General features: G+C 43.0%; 1 protein-coding gene across 1 annotated transcript; it reads right to left on the reverse strand.

The window, feature by feature from the left end:
• Positions 1–556: 556 nt before the first annotated feature.
• LOC149444910 (homeobox protein siamois-like) lies at positions 557–8,830 on the reverse strand. Its single transcript, XM_089654402.1, has 4 exons — positions 8,732–8,830; positions 3,476–3,724; positions 1,904–2,118; positions 557–833 (listed from the first exon to the last, which is right to left on the reverse strand). Exons 2-4 carry the CDS (start codon positions 3,705–3,707, stop codon positions 660–662), a joined length of 621 nt encoding a protein of 206 aa, XP_089510528.1. The 5' UTR covers positions 3,708–3,724; positions 8,732–8,830; the 3' UTR covers positions 557–659.
• Between the last annotated feature and the right edge of the window lie 6,428 nt (positions 8,831–15,258).

Raw genomic sequence — 15,258 nt, forward strand, 5'->3', positions numbered from 1 at the left:
AGATAGATAGATAGATAGATAGATAGATAGATAGATAGATAATAGATAGATATGATAGATAGATAGATAGATAGATAGATAGATAGATAGATAGATAGATAGATATTAGATAGATAGATAGATAGATAGATAGATAGACAATAGATAGATAGATAGATAGATAGATGATAGATAGATAGATAGATAGATAGATAGATAGATAGATAGATAGATAGATAGATATAAACTGATATTACATATGTCTGATTTAAGTGATGTTCACATTTTTGTATAAACATTTTTCAATAAAATATTATGGAAAAAAAAAATCTAATTTTTTTGTGGAGAAATGGAATCATGTTTTAACAAAATCTTGCTATTTTAAACCCAAAAAACAAAAGCAAAATGTAATTCTTGAACTAATAACTATTTTCTGATTGTATAAAAGCTAATATGCAACACAAAAACATATTTCAACACTTGCAACTGTTTCAAAAAGCAAAATAATTTAACAAATGATCGGGCAACAGCCCATTTGAAATAAGAACATATTTTATTATGAATGAAACTAAGTGCACACAACAATATACAATTCATGAAATCACCATGGCTTTTCAACTATCACACACTAAAATAAAATAGCATAAAACAAGTCTTTTAACATGGCACTGAAGCAGCATTTAACATTTCCACATGTTTCCAGGGATTTGGAAATGTCCATTAAATTGCAGATGCTGGTATTCCTTGTGATAAACGTTGGGAGGATCTCCAGGAGTTGAGAACTGTGTACCCTGGACATTTTGGGATTTCATATCTTTTGAGAAATGTCTTGCTCTTCGGTTCTGGAACCAAACCTGCAACATGGAAAAATAAATTTGCATGAATCACTTATATCAGGGGTGTCAAACTGGCGGCCCTCCAGTTGTTGCGAAACTACAAGTCCCATCATGCCTCTGCCTTTGGGAGTCATGCTTGTAACTGTCAATCTTGCAATGCCTCATGGGACTTGTAGTTTGGCAATAGCTGAAGGGCCGCCATTTTGACACCTGTAATCTATATACTGTAATGTATAAAACATTATCACAAGAAGAACCAAAAGTGACACCAACTAGAGAATATTTTGAAAGTGGCGCTTCATTAGTTTTTATTTATCAGATTTTTTTTTTTTTCACCTGGTGATCTAGGCAGTAAACACACTTCCTGTCACAGGGTGACTACCCTCGCTCACTGTACCTTATCTATGAAGGAACAGCATTGTCACCTTAAGACAGGAACTGTGTTACAACTATAGAACACCTCTCCCTCCCCTCATCTACATAGCATAGGTGGGTGGTGTTCTGTAGTTCATAGATGTGAACTGGGCACGACAAATAACAATGGTCAGGCTTTCATTCAGAGTTCTCCGCTCACTACAAGAATTTAGGTGATAACTGTATCTCTAGAAGGACCAACATCATTTTCTAAAAAACAGACAGTATGAAAGGTATATTTAGATCATTTGGAATATGTTTTACATTTTGCCCACATATACACTTTAAGCCAAAAAATATTGTATTACATTTCTCCTGGATACAGCAGAGGACCCCCCTTCACTTTGTACACAACTTGAATGACTGAAACATGGCTACAGATACAAAACAATTCTCAGACAAAACTATTTTTCTAAGTTGTCATTCCGCAATTCCAGATTTCACCAGAAGGTGGCATTGTGGATGAAATGTGGAATTACAGATCCGATCCTTATAAAATGGAGTGACTGGAGGAGGACTAAGGTGTTACTGCATAGGGCAATGCTAATTAATTCCCATTAAAATATATATTAAAAGCAAATATATAACAAATAGTTAAGTGATTAGACTATAACGTTTAAGATACAATTTTCTACTGAATAAACATTTTTGCTAAAAAGAAAATTATTTTTTACCTGTATTCTAGGTTCAGAAATCCTGGTTATTTTAGAAATACGACATCTCCGTGTGAAGCTTGGATAGGGGTTCCGATCAAACTCATTCATCAGGACAGCAGTCTGATCCTTGTTGTAGTCGGTCCTCTTCCTACATCTTGTTTTGGAGTTGCTGTCCTCAATATAGAAATCCTCAAGCTTGCCTCCTCCATCCTTCTCATCTTCTTCCAACTTTCCTACAAACAAGCACAATGAGGTTCAAATATAATGAAAGCTTGGTGTAGGAGATAGAAAAACTGAAACAAAAATATAAAAACTCAAATTGATAAACACATTAACAACTCATATATTTACTATTAAAAATGGTTTGCTTAGAGAAGTATAACTGGATGGAGAAAACAAGATAGATTGAGAGATAGATAGATAAATAGATGATAGATAGATAGATAGATAGATAGATAGATAGATAGATAGATAGATAGAGATAGATAGATAGATAGATAGATAGATAGATAGATAGATAGATAGATAAATAGATAGATAGATAGATAGATAGATAGATAGATAGATAGATAGATAAATAGATGATAGATAGATAGATAGATAGATAGATAGATAGATAGATATAGATAGATAGATAGATAGATAGATAGATAGATAGATAGATAGATAGATAGATAGAGATATAGATAGATAGATAGATAGATAGATAGATAGATAGATAGATAGATAGATAAATAGATGATAGATAGATAGATAGATAGATAGATAGATATAGATAGATAGATAGATAGATAGATAGATAGATAGATAGATAAAAAGATGATAGATAGATAGATAGATAAATAGATGATAGATAGATAGATAGATAGATAGATAGATAGATAGATAGATAAATAGATGATAGATAGATAGATGATAGATAGATAGATAGATAGATAGATAGATAATAGATAGATAGATAGATAGATAGATAGATAGATAGATGATAGATAGATAGATAGATAGATAGATAGATAGATAGATAGATAGATAGATAGATATTAGATGGATGGATAGATAGATAAATAAATAGATAGATAGATAGATAGATAGATAGATAGATAGATAGATAGAGATAAATAGATAGATAGATAGATAGATAGATAGATAGATATAGATAGATAGATCGATAGAGATAGATAGATAGATAGATAGATAGATAGATAGATAGATAAAAAGATGATAGATAGATAGATAGATAGATAGATAAATAGATGATAGATAGATAGATAGATAGATAGATAGATAGATAGATAGATAATAGATAGATAGATAGATAGATAGATAGATAGATAGATAGATAGATAAATAGATATATAGATAGATAGATAGATAGATAGATAGATAATAGATAGATAGATAGATAGATAGATAGATAATAGATAGATAGATAGATAGATAGATAAATAGATAGATAGATAGATAGATATTAGATGGATGGATAGATAGATAGATAGATAGATAGATAGATAAATAGATAGATAGATAGATAGATAGATAGATAGATAGATAAATAGATAGATAGATAGATAGATAGATAGATAGACTTACTTTTTAGTGGATTGTGATTAGTGGTGTCCCTATATGCAGGCTCTGTAGGGATTATGGATTTTTTGGCTCGTTCTTCTTGTTGGAGTCTTAAGAGGGTATAAATTTCCAGCAGCTTTTGTTTTAGTGTGGTGGAGACTTGTAGGTCTGTTTGCCTTTTTGTAGGTAAGACACCATCTGGAGATATGCATGGAGTGCTGGTGAAGTTGTCCTGGGACCTCGGGGGAGGAGACATTGTTGGATAGTCTTCTTCTAGGGAAAGCACAGTGCAGAGAACTTGGTCCAGCTCAGCATCCATGTCTGCTCACCTTACTTAATTCTGTTTGAATGAGGGGATTGGAGTCGTTAGACAACTTTTATCCCTGAGAAATGTGGAATGGACTGGGACCAGCATTGGGGTATAAATCCATCCAGACCTTTGACCTGTCTGTATCCTTTGATCCCTCCCAGACACCTCACCCTAATGGCACCTCATCAGCAGTGTAGTAATTATTATGTAAATACTGTATGTGGATTGGAAATCAAGTGTGATGTTCCCCTACCTTATGAGTCGTCTCATTAGCTGTGAGTGAGACATCACACTTAGGGAAATGTGTATGTATGAATTCCTCAGTTGAGAATGTCAGACAAAACAATATACTCCCTCTTATATTATAATATATATATATATACAGTGCTCAGCATAAATGAGTACACCCCAACAGATTTCTCAGAAAACCTTTCTTTTCAGAATCAACATTTTCTATGGGACACTATACTACAAAATCCTCCCACAAATGCCGGCCATTGGTGGCAAGCAGGATTTGTTAATTTGCACACACAAAAGTATATTTTTTCTAACAAATTCATTCAAGACCATGTTGCAAATGAAAGTTCTAGGAGCAAAGCAAAATTTTAGACAAAAATTCTAATTATCAAGAATTCAACTACAGGTGAGTCTAATTATTCATTCGTATACACCCTTCGTGCCCATGACAATTTTCAGCTTTTAGCGCTCTCACACTTTGAATGACAATTGCGCGGTCATGCAACACTGTACCCATACTAAATTTTTCTAGCACAGTGGCTAAATGGTTAGCACTTCTGCCTGGCAGTACTAGGGTTGTTAGTTTGAATCCCAACCACGGCACCACCTGCCTGGAGTTTGCATGTTCTCCCTGTGACTGCGTGGGTTTCCTCTGGGTACTCCGGTTTCCTCCCACACTCCAAAGACATGCTGGTAGGTGAATTGGCTCCTGTCTAACTTGCCCCTAGTATGTGTATGTATGAATGTGAGTTAGGGACCTTAGATTGTACACCCCTTGAGGGTTAGGGACTGATGTGAATGTACAATATATATGTAAAGCGCTGCGTAAATTGATGGTGATATATAACTACCTGAAATAAATAAATAATAATTTTTTTTTCACACAAATAGAGCTTTCTTTTGGTGGTATTTAACCTCCCTGGCGGTATGATCATGTCAGGAATTTTGTGCTGAAAGCGGTACCATTTTTTTGCATGGAAATATGTAGTTTTTAATTGTAGGCTGTAATTTTTAGGAATAACTCACTGAAATCTATCCGAAAAAAGAGTCTATTAAACATCCCGGGTATGATAAAACTTGAAACACGAAATCATAAATTATAATTTAATAAATAATCATAAAAAATAATAATATAATAATAATAAATTTAATTCAATAATATAATCAAACCAAAAACACTGAAATTTGAAATACAGAGGCAAATTCGCACATCGCTGAGCAAAGTCGCAAAATCGTTTTCAGTGTCTGATGACGAATTTCCCCACAAATCATTATCACTCAATTCTGCAAGTGGTTCTGATTTACTATCGCTGTTCTAAAACCGCTTTTGACGTAAAGGGACGCTTTTTGGCCGCCATGGACTTTTCTAAGTTTCCAGGCAGAAAGAACAGTCAAAATGCAGGCAGGGCGCAGGACAAAGCAGTGGGGACAAAATGTATGTGAAATGCAGTGAAACAGCAATGACAGCAAAAATGTCATTTTTTAAAAATTTCAAATTTCCCGCCGGTTCCGCCGCCCGAACGTTCCGACATCATGGGGACCGGAACACGGAAGCCAGATGCCGGCATCCGCCGGAGGAGATGGACGGGGACGCTGCAGGGGACCCATCGTGGGAGCGAAGGACAAGGTAAGTGCTGCAGGGACCCCCAGAGAACGCTGCATTGTAAGCCCGAGTGTAGCTCGGGGTTACTGTTCTTGGTATAGAAATTCTACCCCGAGCTACACTCGGGAACACCGCCAAGGAGGTTAATCACCGCTGGGTGTTTTAGTTTTTGCACTATAAACAAAAAAAGAGCAAAAAAATTTGAAAAAGAATAAGTTTTTCTTTGTTTCTATTATAAAATGTTGCAAACAGGTAATTTTTCTCCTTCACTGATGTGCGTTGATGAGGCTGCACTGATAGGCAGCACTGATAAGCTGGCACGGATAGGCAACACTGATGGGCACTGATAGGCTGCACTGATGAGGTGGCACTGATGAGCCGGCACTGGTGGGCATTGATGAGGAGGCACTGATGATGCTGCACTGATATACAGCAATGATGGTCACTGATAGGTGGCACTGATGTGTGACACTGACGGGCAGTGCACACTGACTTCACTGACTGACAGCCCTGACTGGCAGCACTGACTGATTGTACTGACTGTTGGCACTGCTGGGCAGCAGTGCTGGGCACTGATGGGAAGCACTGCTGGGCACTGATGGGTGGCACTGCTGAGGGGCACTGATGGGCACTGATGGAGGTACTGCTAGGCACTGGTGAGAGGCACTGATGGGAAGCACTGATGGGCACAGATGGACACTGGTGGGTGGAATTTCTTGGCGCACTGCAGGGCACTGATCATCAGTGCCGATCTCCTTTGTGACAGCTGCCGGTTATCGGCAGCACTTTCCTCACGCTGTGACAGTAACTGTATGTACTCTGTGATCTGCTCTGTCATTGGACACAACTGATCACGTGGCAAAAGGCCGCTGTGATTAGCCTTTTACCTCATCACGTGATCAGCTGTGTCCCTAGGACACGGAGATCGTCGGGTGCGCTCCCCTGGGGGCGCACGGGAGGGCGTGTTCTAGGAGGATGTCATATGACGTCCTCCCAGAACTGGGTAACCACACTGTAGCTGTCATTCAGGTAAAGCGCGGTTACCAAGTGGATAAACAGGTGTACAGCAGACAGTTGATTATAAAAAAACAATGCTTATAAAAAAAAAAACCCTTCCCATTTCATGCTGTCAGCAATGGCACCACATGGAAGATAAATGTCACAAGCCCTGAGAAAGAAAATCATTTCTTTACACAAGAAAGGTGAAGGCTACAAGAAGATCAGCAAAGCTTTACTTATAAGTCAGAATACTGGAGCAAAAGTGATACAAAAATGTAACAAAGATGGAACTGCAACCATCTCACAGAGATGTCCAGGCCATCCACGGACGTTAACACCTCGACAGGAGCGTCTTCTGATAAGAAGTTTTAAAGAAAATCGCCATGCATGTTCACTGCAGTTAGCTAAATAAATAGAAAGCCAAACTGGGGTGATGGTTTCCGGTGACACAATACGGCGTACACTGCAGAAGAATGGCATGCATGGGTGTCGTCCAGGACGGAAGCATCTCCTAAAGCAGATGCACAAAAAATCCCGCTTAGAATTTGCCAGGGCCCATGCTGAAAAAGAAGACTACTGGGACTCTGTACTCTGGAGTGATGAGATCAAGATAAATGTTTTTGTAACTGATGGCAACTGGAAGATGCTCTTGATTGTCGTGCACTTTTCCAACATGACAATGATCCAAAACACACACCCAGGGGTGGACTGACAACTCATGGGGCCCCCGGGCAATAGGGGATCATGGGGCCCCTGTGTCCTTGCCCAAACTCAAAAAAAGCTTATGAAAAAGGTACCAGGGGCATCTCATGGGGCCCCCTACTGACCCCGGGCCCTCAGGCAGTGTCCAAGTTTCCAAATGGTCAGTCTGACCCTGCACACATCTAAGGCCACTGTTGCATTTCTGAAGAAGAAACCAGGTGACAGTGATTCAGCAACCAAGTATGTCTCCTGATCTGAACCCAATCGAACACCTATGGGGAATTCTGAAGAGACAAGTTGAGCATCGCTCTCCATCCAGCATCCAGGCTCTAAAAGTGGTCGTTCTTGAAGAATGGAAAAAGATCGATGTTGCAATATTTCGCCAACTTGAAGACTTGGTGCTGTCCTTACAAATCATAGAGATTTTGTTGTGAGGTGGATTCATTTTTGCATCAACTAATTTGAGTAAAACTGAAGATTTTCTAAGTTATATTATTAATCTTACTTTCATGTAATGAGCTAAACAAATGTTCTACAAAACTCATTTTTGTCAACATTTTGGAAATTGTTCTTGTGTTCATTGAGATAATGATTAAAACCTTACTTTTCAAAAGGGGTGTACTCATTTATGCAGAGAACTGTGTGTATATATAAATATATATATATATATATATATATATATACATATATATATATATATATAGTATTAAATGCCTTAGTAGTCATCATTGTATGATTGTTTTTTTAGTAGATACGGTTGATAGATAATAATAGGTACAAGAAACTATTCGATAATATTTACCAATTTCAGATTTTGTATATGTTGACTATAAAAATATCAGAATATTAACAAGTATCAATAAAAAACAACAATAAAAAATCATAATCATAAGTGTATTGTAATGATTCGTTGTTTGTGTGGCACACAAAATCATTCACTGTCAAGTTGCATATAGGCACTAGATGGCTATCCATCCACCCATGCAAAATCTGACTGCTTAATATTCATACCTATGAAAATAGGCACAGAGAAAAAAAGAGAGAAAGAGAAAAAAGGAGAGAAAGAGAGAGAAAAAGAGAGTTAAGCCCCATGAACACAGGCCAAATATTGGATGGTATCGGATGGTTAACCCCCTGGAGGTATTCCCGAGTGCAGGAGCGGACTGACAACTCATGGGGCCCCCGGGCAATAGGGATCATGGGGCCCCTGTGTCCTTGCCCAAACTCAAAAAAGCCTATGAAAAAGGTACCAGGGGCATCTCATGGGCCCACTACTGACCCCGGGCCCTCGGGCAGTGCCCGAGGTTCCAAATGGTCAGTCCGCCCCTGCCCGAGTGTAGCTCGAGGTAAAGTTTCAGCACCACAACTAACCCCGAGCTACACTCAGGAATACACTGCAGCGTTGCTCCGGGATCCCTCCAGCACTTACCTTGTCCTGCGATCCCACGATGTCCCTCCTGCAGTGTCCCCGGCAATGTAATCCGGCGGATGCCGGCATCTGTCTTCTGGGTTACGTCCCCTGCGATGTCGGGACGTACGGGGGATGGAACGGCGGGAAATTTGAAAATGACTAAACGTGACATTCACTAAATACACTAAAATCACATAGTATAACATTCCTGTATCAAACCATTTATTTATTTATTTATTTATTTATCGTGTTTATATAGCGCCAAAGGGTTTGCTCAGCGCTGTACAATGGGGGGGGACAATACATGAAACAGAACAGTAACATCAAACAGTACACAAGGGGTTAGAGGGCCCTACTCTTTCGAGCTTACAATCTAGGAGGGAGGGGGTAGAGGCACCGGAGGAAGCGGCTGTGGGGGATGAAGTGGTAGGAGGAGGGAAGGGCAGCGGCTGTTAGGTGAGGGTGGGGTAGGCTTCCCTGAAGAGGTGGGTTTTCAGGGAGCGCCTGAAGGTGAGGAGGGACGGTGACAGTCTGATGGATTGGGGTAGTGAGTTCCAGAGGATGGGGGAGGACCTGGAGAAGTCTTGCAGTCGTGCGTGGGAGGAGGAGACCAGGGAGCAAGATAGAAGAAGGTCCTGTGAAGAGCGAAGGGTACGGGTAGGGTGGTACCTGGGGATCAGATCGGTGAGGTAGTTAGGGGCAGTGTTGTGAATGGCCTTATAGGTCAGGGTGAGCAATTTGAATTTAATGCGTTGGGCAATGGGGAGCCAGTGGAGGGAGAGGCAGAGGGGGGTGGCAGAGGTGGAGCGGCTGGTGAGGTGGATGAGTCTGGCCGCTGAGTTCAGGATGGTCTGAAGCGGGGAGAGCCTGCACTGGGGTAGGCCGGTGAGGAGGGAGTTGCAGTAGTCCAGGCGTGAGATAATCAGGGAGTGTACTAGTAGTTTAGTGGTGTCTGGGGTAAGGAAGGAACGTATCCTGGCGATGTTCCGGAGGTGGAGCCTGCATGTGTTTGTGAGAGATTTGATATGAGGTTGAAAGGAAAGGTTTGAGTCCAGAATGACGCCAAGGACCTTGGCTTGCTGGGCGGGATTGATGGTGGTGTTGTTGGTAGTGATGGAAAGGATGGGGGGGGGGGCGCGGGCTGGGGGGAAGATGAGAAGCTCGGTTTTGGAGAGGTTGAGTTTGAGGAAATTGAGCGACATCCAGTCAGAGATGTCGTTTAGGAGGTGAGTGATGCGGGCGGAGAATGAGGGGGTGAGGTGAGGGGTGGATAGGTAGATTTGAGTATCATCAGCATAGAGGTGGTAATTGAAGCCGTGGGAGTGTATGAGTTTGCCAAGGGAGGAGGTGTAGATGGAGAAGAGAAGGGGTCCAAGGACAGAGCCCTGGGGGACCCCAACAGAGAGGGGGAGAGAAGGGGAGGTGGCACCATTGTAGGTGACACTGAAGGAGCGTTGGGATAGATAGGACGAGAACCAGGAGAGAGCGGTGTCTCTGATGTCAAGGGAGAGTAGTTTATTAAGGAGGAGGGGGTGGTCGACTGTGTCAAAGGCCGCAGAGAGGTCTAGGAGGAGGAGGACAGAGTAGTCGCCTTTGGCTTTGGCGGTTAGTAGATCGTTGGTGATTTTGAGGAGGGCAGTTTCGGTGGAGTGTAGGGGACGGAAGCCGGACTGTAGTGGGTCAAGGAGGTTGTTGTCATCTAGGTGGGCGCTTAGGCGATCGAAGACCAAGCGCTCAAGGAGCTTGGAAGTGAGTGGCAGCAGGGAAATTGGTCTGAGGTTGTTGAGGTCAGTGGGGTCCAGAGAGGGCTTTTTGAGTATGGGGGTGATGTGCGCATGTTTTAGGGGGGAGGGGAATACGCCAGTAGAGAGGGAGAGATTAAAGATGTGGGTAAGGGAGCGGATGAGGGAAGAGGGGGGTGACCGGAGGAGTTGAGAGGGGATAGGGTCCAGGGGGCAGGTAGTGAGACGGGCTTCTGAGAAGACTCTGCTGACTTCCTCAGTGGTAGTAGGGCTGAAGGAGTGCAGTGATGGGGGGGTTACGGTAGGCAGGGCCTTGGGTGTGGTGGGGGGCAGTGCCGTTGCGAGGTCAGAGGAGGGGAGAGATGAGGGGGTGATAGAAGGGGGGAGGCTAGATGGGGAGGTAGATTGCAAGTTGACTATGTCCTTGCGGATAGCGTCAATCTTGCTGTGGAGGTGAGTGGCAATCTCGCGGGCGGTAAGTGAGGTACTGAGTGGAGGAAGGGGGGGAGAGAGCAGGGAGTTGAAGGTGGAGAAGAGTCGGCGAGGGCAGGTGGAGAGGGTGTTAATCAGGTTAACAAAGTAGGCCTGCTTGGCGGCGTGGAGGGAGGAGGTGTAGGTGAGGAAGGCAGATTTGTAGAGGGAGAATGTATGAGGGGACCTGGTTTTGCGCCATAGTCTCTCCAGCGCACGACTGCGGCGTTTGAGGCGTTTAGTGTGGTCGTTCTGCCAGGGTTGGAGTGGTCTGGGTTTGATGTTGCGTGTGGTTAGGGGTGCCAGAGAGTCTAGTGTAGCTGATAGTGAGTCGTTGTACGTGGAGGTGGCTAGGTCAGGACATGACAGTGGAAGGATGCTGTCGTGTAGGCGGTCGGCAGCCGAGTGGAGGGGGGCCGGGTGCAGGTTGCGGAGGTTGCGGCTGGTGATGGTTTGGCGCACTGGGGGGGGGGAGTTGGGGGAAGGGGAGGTGGAGAACGTGAGGAGGTGGTGGTCGGAGAGAGGGAAGGGTGTGTTAGAGAACTGGTTGAGGGTACAGAGGTGGGAGAAGACGAGGTCCAGGGTGTTCCCATTGATGTGGGTGGAGGATTGGGTGTGTTGTGTGAGCGCGAAGGAGGAGGTTAGGTGGAGGAGTTGGGAGGTAGCTGGGGTGTTGTCATTGATGGGGATGTTGAAGTCCCCGAGGATGATGGTCGGTAGCTCAGAGGAGAGGAAGAAGGGAAGCCAGGCGGCGAAGTCATCCAGGAAGCGGGCTATGGATCCAGGGGGCCTGTAGATCACTGCGATCCTTAGGGGGGTGGGTGAGAAGAGCCGGATGCAGTGAGCTTCGAAGGAGGAGAAGGTTAGGGAGGGGGGGTTAGGGAGGACCTGGAAGGTGCTCAGCGGTGATAAGAGCAGGCCGACACCACCACCTTTGTGACCGCTCAGTCTTGGTGAATGGGACCAGATGAGACCTCCATGGGAGAGTGCCGCAGGGGAGGTAGTGTCAGTGGCCTGTATCCAGGTTTCGGTGATGGCTAGGAGGTTGAGGGAGCGGGAGATAAAGAGGTCATGGATGGCAGTTAGTTTGTTGCAAACCGAACGGGCGTTCAGAAGTGCAACCGAGAGAGGGGGGATGGATGCGGGGAGGAGGCGCACAGGTATGAGGTTGAGGGGGTTGCGGCGGCTGGCGGGGGCAGGGGGGTCCCTGGAGGGGGGGAGAGGTGGTGAGGGGCCAGGGTTCGGGGAGATGTCCCCAGCGGATAGGAGGAGGAGAAGGGTGAGGAGGGTGGCATGGGAATGGGAGGTGTAGGAGCGTGTGGGTTTGGTAGTGGTGGCACGTGGGTCGACCGGGGAGTGGAGTACCAGGAGGAGGTGGTGAGTGCCGTAGTGTGGAGAGGGCAGAAGTGAAGGGGCAATGTAGAGCTGTTTTGGGGGGGTGGGCGGGTAGAGGGAGGCGATTTTTGGGATGGAGGAGAGGAAGACGAGGAGGAGAAGTGCAGGTGGCATGCTGGGGTGAGTGCAGTGCTGTTCGGGTCGGGGGAGGTGAAGGGATACGGGTCAGGGCGAGGTGATGTGGAGAGTCAGTATCACCGTGAAGTCCATTAGAGTCCTTCTGTAGCTGCAATCTGTGAGTGCAGTATGCTGGCGTCCGAGGGGTCTTCAGTGGGTCCAGTGGATCGGCGAGTGGAGGGGTCGTAGGGTGCGATGTCTGGGGGTGTTGGTAGGCACAGCATCTGGTGATGTTGGCGGCTCGGTGGCTGGAGATTCGCTGGGTGGTCCGGGAGATTCGCTGGGCGACATCTTGATTCGCTGGGTGGTCCGGGTGTTGGGTGACCAGAGGTGATAGCTGGGTGCCCGGTAGCTGGGTGCTGGGTGTCCAGGGGTGGTAGCTGGGTGCCCGGTAGCTGGGTGCTGGGTGTCCAGGGGTGGTAGCAGGGTGCCCGGTAGCTGGGTGACCAGGGGTGGTAGCTGGGTGCCCGGTAGCTGGGTGCCCGGTAGCTGGGCGGTGGGTGTCCAGGGGCGGTAGCTGGGTGCCCGGTAGTACATTTTGTCCCGAGTGCTTTGTCCGGCGCCCTGCCTGCATTTTTACCATTCTTTCTGAAACTGAGAAACGTCCATGGCGTCCAAAAAGCGTCCCTTTAGGTCAAAAGCGGTTTTAGACCGGCTAGAGAACAGCGATAGTAAATCAGAACCACTTGCAGAATTGAGTGATAATGATTTGTGGGGGAAATTCGTCATCAGACACTGAAAACGATTCTGCGACTTTGCTCAGCGATGTGCGAACTTGGCGCTCTATTTCAAATTTCAGTGTTTTTGGTTTGATTACATTATTGAATTAAATTTATTATTATTATATTATTATTTTTTATGATTATTTATTAAATTATAATTTATGATTTCGTGTTTCAAATTTTATCATACCCGGGATGTTTACTAGACTCTTGTTCGGACAGATTTCAGTGAGTTATTCCTAAAAATTACAGCCTACAATAAAAAAAATACGTATTTCCATCCAAAAAAATGTACCGCTTTGAGCACAGAAATACTGACATAATCAGACCGCTAGGGAGGTTAAACAGAAACCGGCTGACATTCAGCCTGTGTGTATGGCAGCCGGTCCAACAGAAGCCGGATGAACAAAGGGGAATAATTGAAAAACTTCTGCCGATCAGCTTCCAATCAGTATCTCACCGGCGCTGACAGTGATCTGTCAGTTATACTGATAGAGTGTCAGGGGCATAAGAGAAAAAAAGAGATAAAAAAGGGCAGAGTAAGAGAAAAAAGAGAGAAAAAAAGGGAGCGTAAGATGGAAAAAGAAAGATGTATGATGTATAATAAAGCAAACAAGAGGTAGATGAGCAGTAGATAGGAGACTGAGAAATGGATAGATAAATAGCATGATAGATAGATGATAGATAGATAGATAGATAGATAGATAGATAGATAGATAGATAGATAGATGATAGATAGATAGATAGATAGATAGATAGATAGATAGATAGATGATAGATAGATAATAGATAGATAGATAGATAGATAGATAGATAGATAGATTGATAGATAGATAGGAGATAGATAGATAGATAATAGTTAGATAGACAGATAGATAGATAGATAATAGATAGATAGATAGATAGATAGATAGATAGATAGATAGATAGATAGATGATAGATAGATAGGAGATAGATAGATAGATAGATAGATAGATAGATAGATAGATAGATAGATAAATAGATAGATAGATAGATAGATAGATAGATAGATAGGAGATAGATAGATAGATAGACAGACAGATAGATATATAGATAGATAGATAGATAGATAATAGATAGATAGAGGATAGATAGATAGATAGATAGATAGATAGATAGATAGATAGATGATAGATATAGGATAGATAGATAGATAGATAGATAGATAGATAGATAGATGATAGATAGATAATAGACAGATAGATAGATAGATAGATAGATAGATAGATAGATAGATGATAGATAGATAGATAGATAGATAGATAGATAGATAGATAATAGTTAGATAGACAGATAGATAGATAGATAGATAGATAGATAGATAATAGATAGATAGATAGATAGATAATAGATAGATAGATAGATAATAGATAGATAGATAGATAGATAGATAGATAGATAGATAGATGATAGATAGATAGATAGATAGATAGATAGATAGATAGATAATAGATAGATAGATAGATAGATAGATAGATAGATAGATACAGTTGTGACCAAAATTATTCAACCCCCAATGCTGTAAAGGGGTTTAGGGACTATAGTGTACATTTGGAATTGTATTCAGAATCAAATCCTACAAGGACGTTGTAACTACCCAAATGCAACTAAAATGACATCAATTGTTTATGTAATACAGTAGTAAATGGTTCTTATGTGGTTTCTTCATTGCCACAATTATTCAACCCCTTAAAGACTACCACTCTGAAGAACAGAGGTTCATACAGGTGCTTTCCATCAGGTATTGAAAACACCTGTGGATGTCACCGAGCAGCAATCAAGCATAATAAGCACCAATTAGGCAGCTTTAAAATGACTGTGATACTCAGCTCCTTCTAGACATTTACTGGTGTGGTTACAAACATGGTGAAGGCAAGAGAATGGTCCAGGAAGACAAGAGAAGAGGTGATTTCTCTTCACAGGAAGGGCAATGGCTATAAGAAGATTGCAAAGATGTTAAACATACCAAGAGACACCTTAGGAAGCATCATTCGCAAATTCAAGGCAAAGGGCACTGTTGAAACGCTACCTGGTCGTGGCAGAAAGAAGATGCTGACTTCGACTGCTGTGCGCTAC

This window comes from Staurois parvus, unplaced genomic scaffold, assembly GCF_062004578.1.
Source record: "Staurois parvus isolate SC_StPar_1 unplaced genomic scaffold, SC_StPar_1.0 ptg000764l, whole genome shotgun sequence".
NCBI classification, from domain to species: Eukaryota; Metazoa; Chordata; class Amphibia; order Anura; family Ranidae; genus Staurois; species Staurois parvus.

Bases quoted from the DNA above. Each gene is read 5' to 3' on its own strand.
- LOC149444910 (XM_089654402.1), bottom strand. From the start codon at position 3,707: ATGTCTCCTCCCCCGAGGTCCCAGGACAACTTCACCAGCACTCCATGC. The intron at 2,119-3,475 runs GTAAGTCTATCT...GCTTGTTTGTAG, and splicing joins TAATCACAATCCACTAAAAA to GAAAGTTGGAAGAAGATGAG. The intron at 834-1,903 runs GTAAAAAATAAT...TCCATGTTGCAG, and splicing joins TTTCTGAACCTAGAATACAG to GTTTGGTTCCAGAACCGAAG.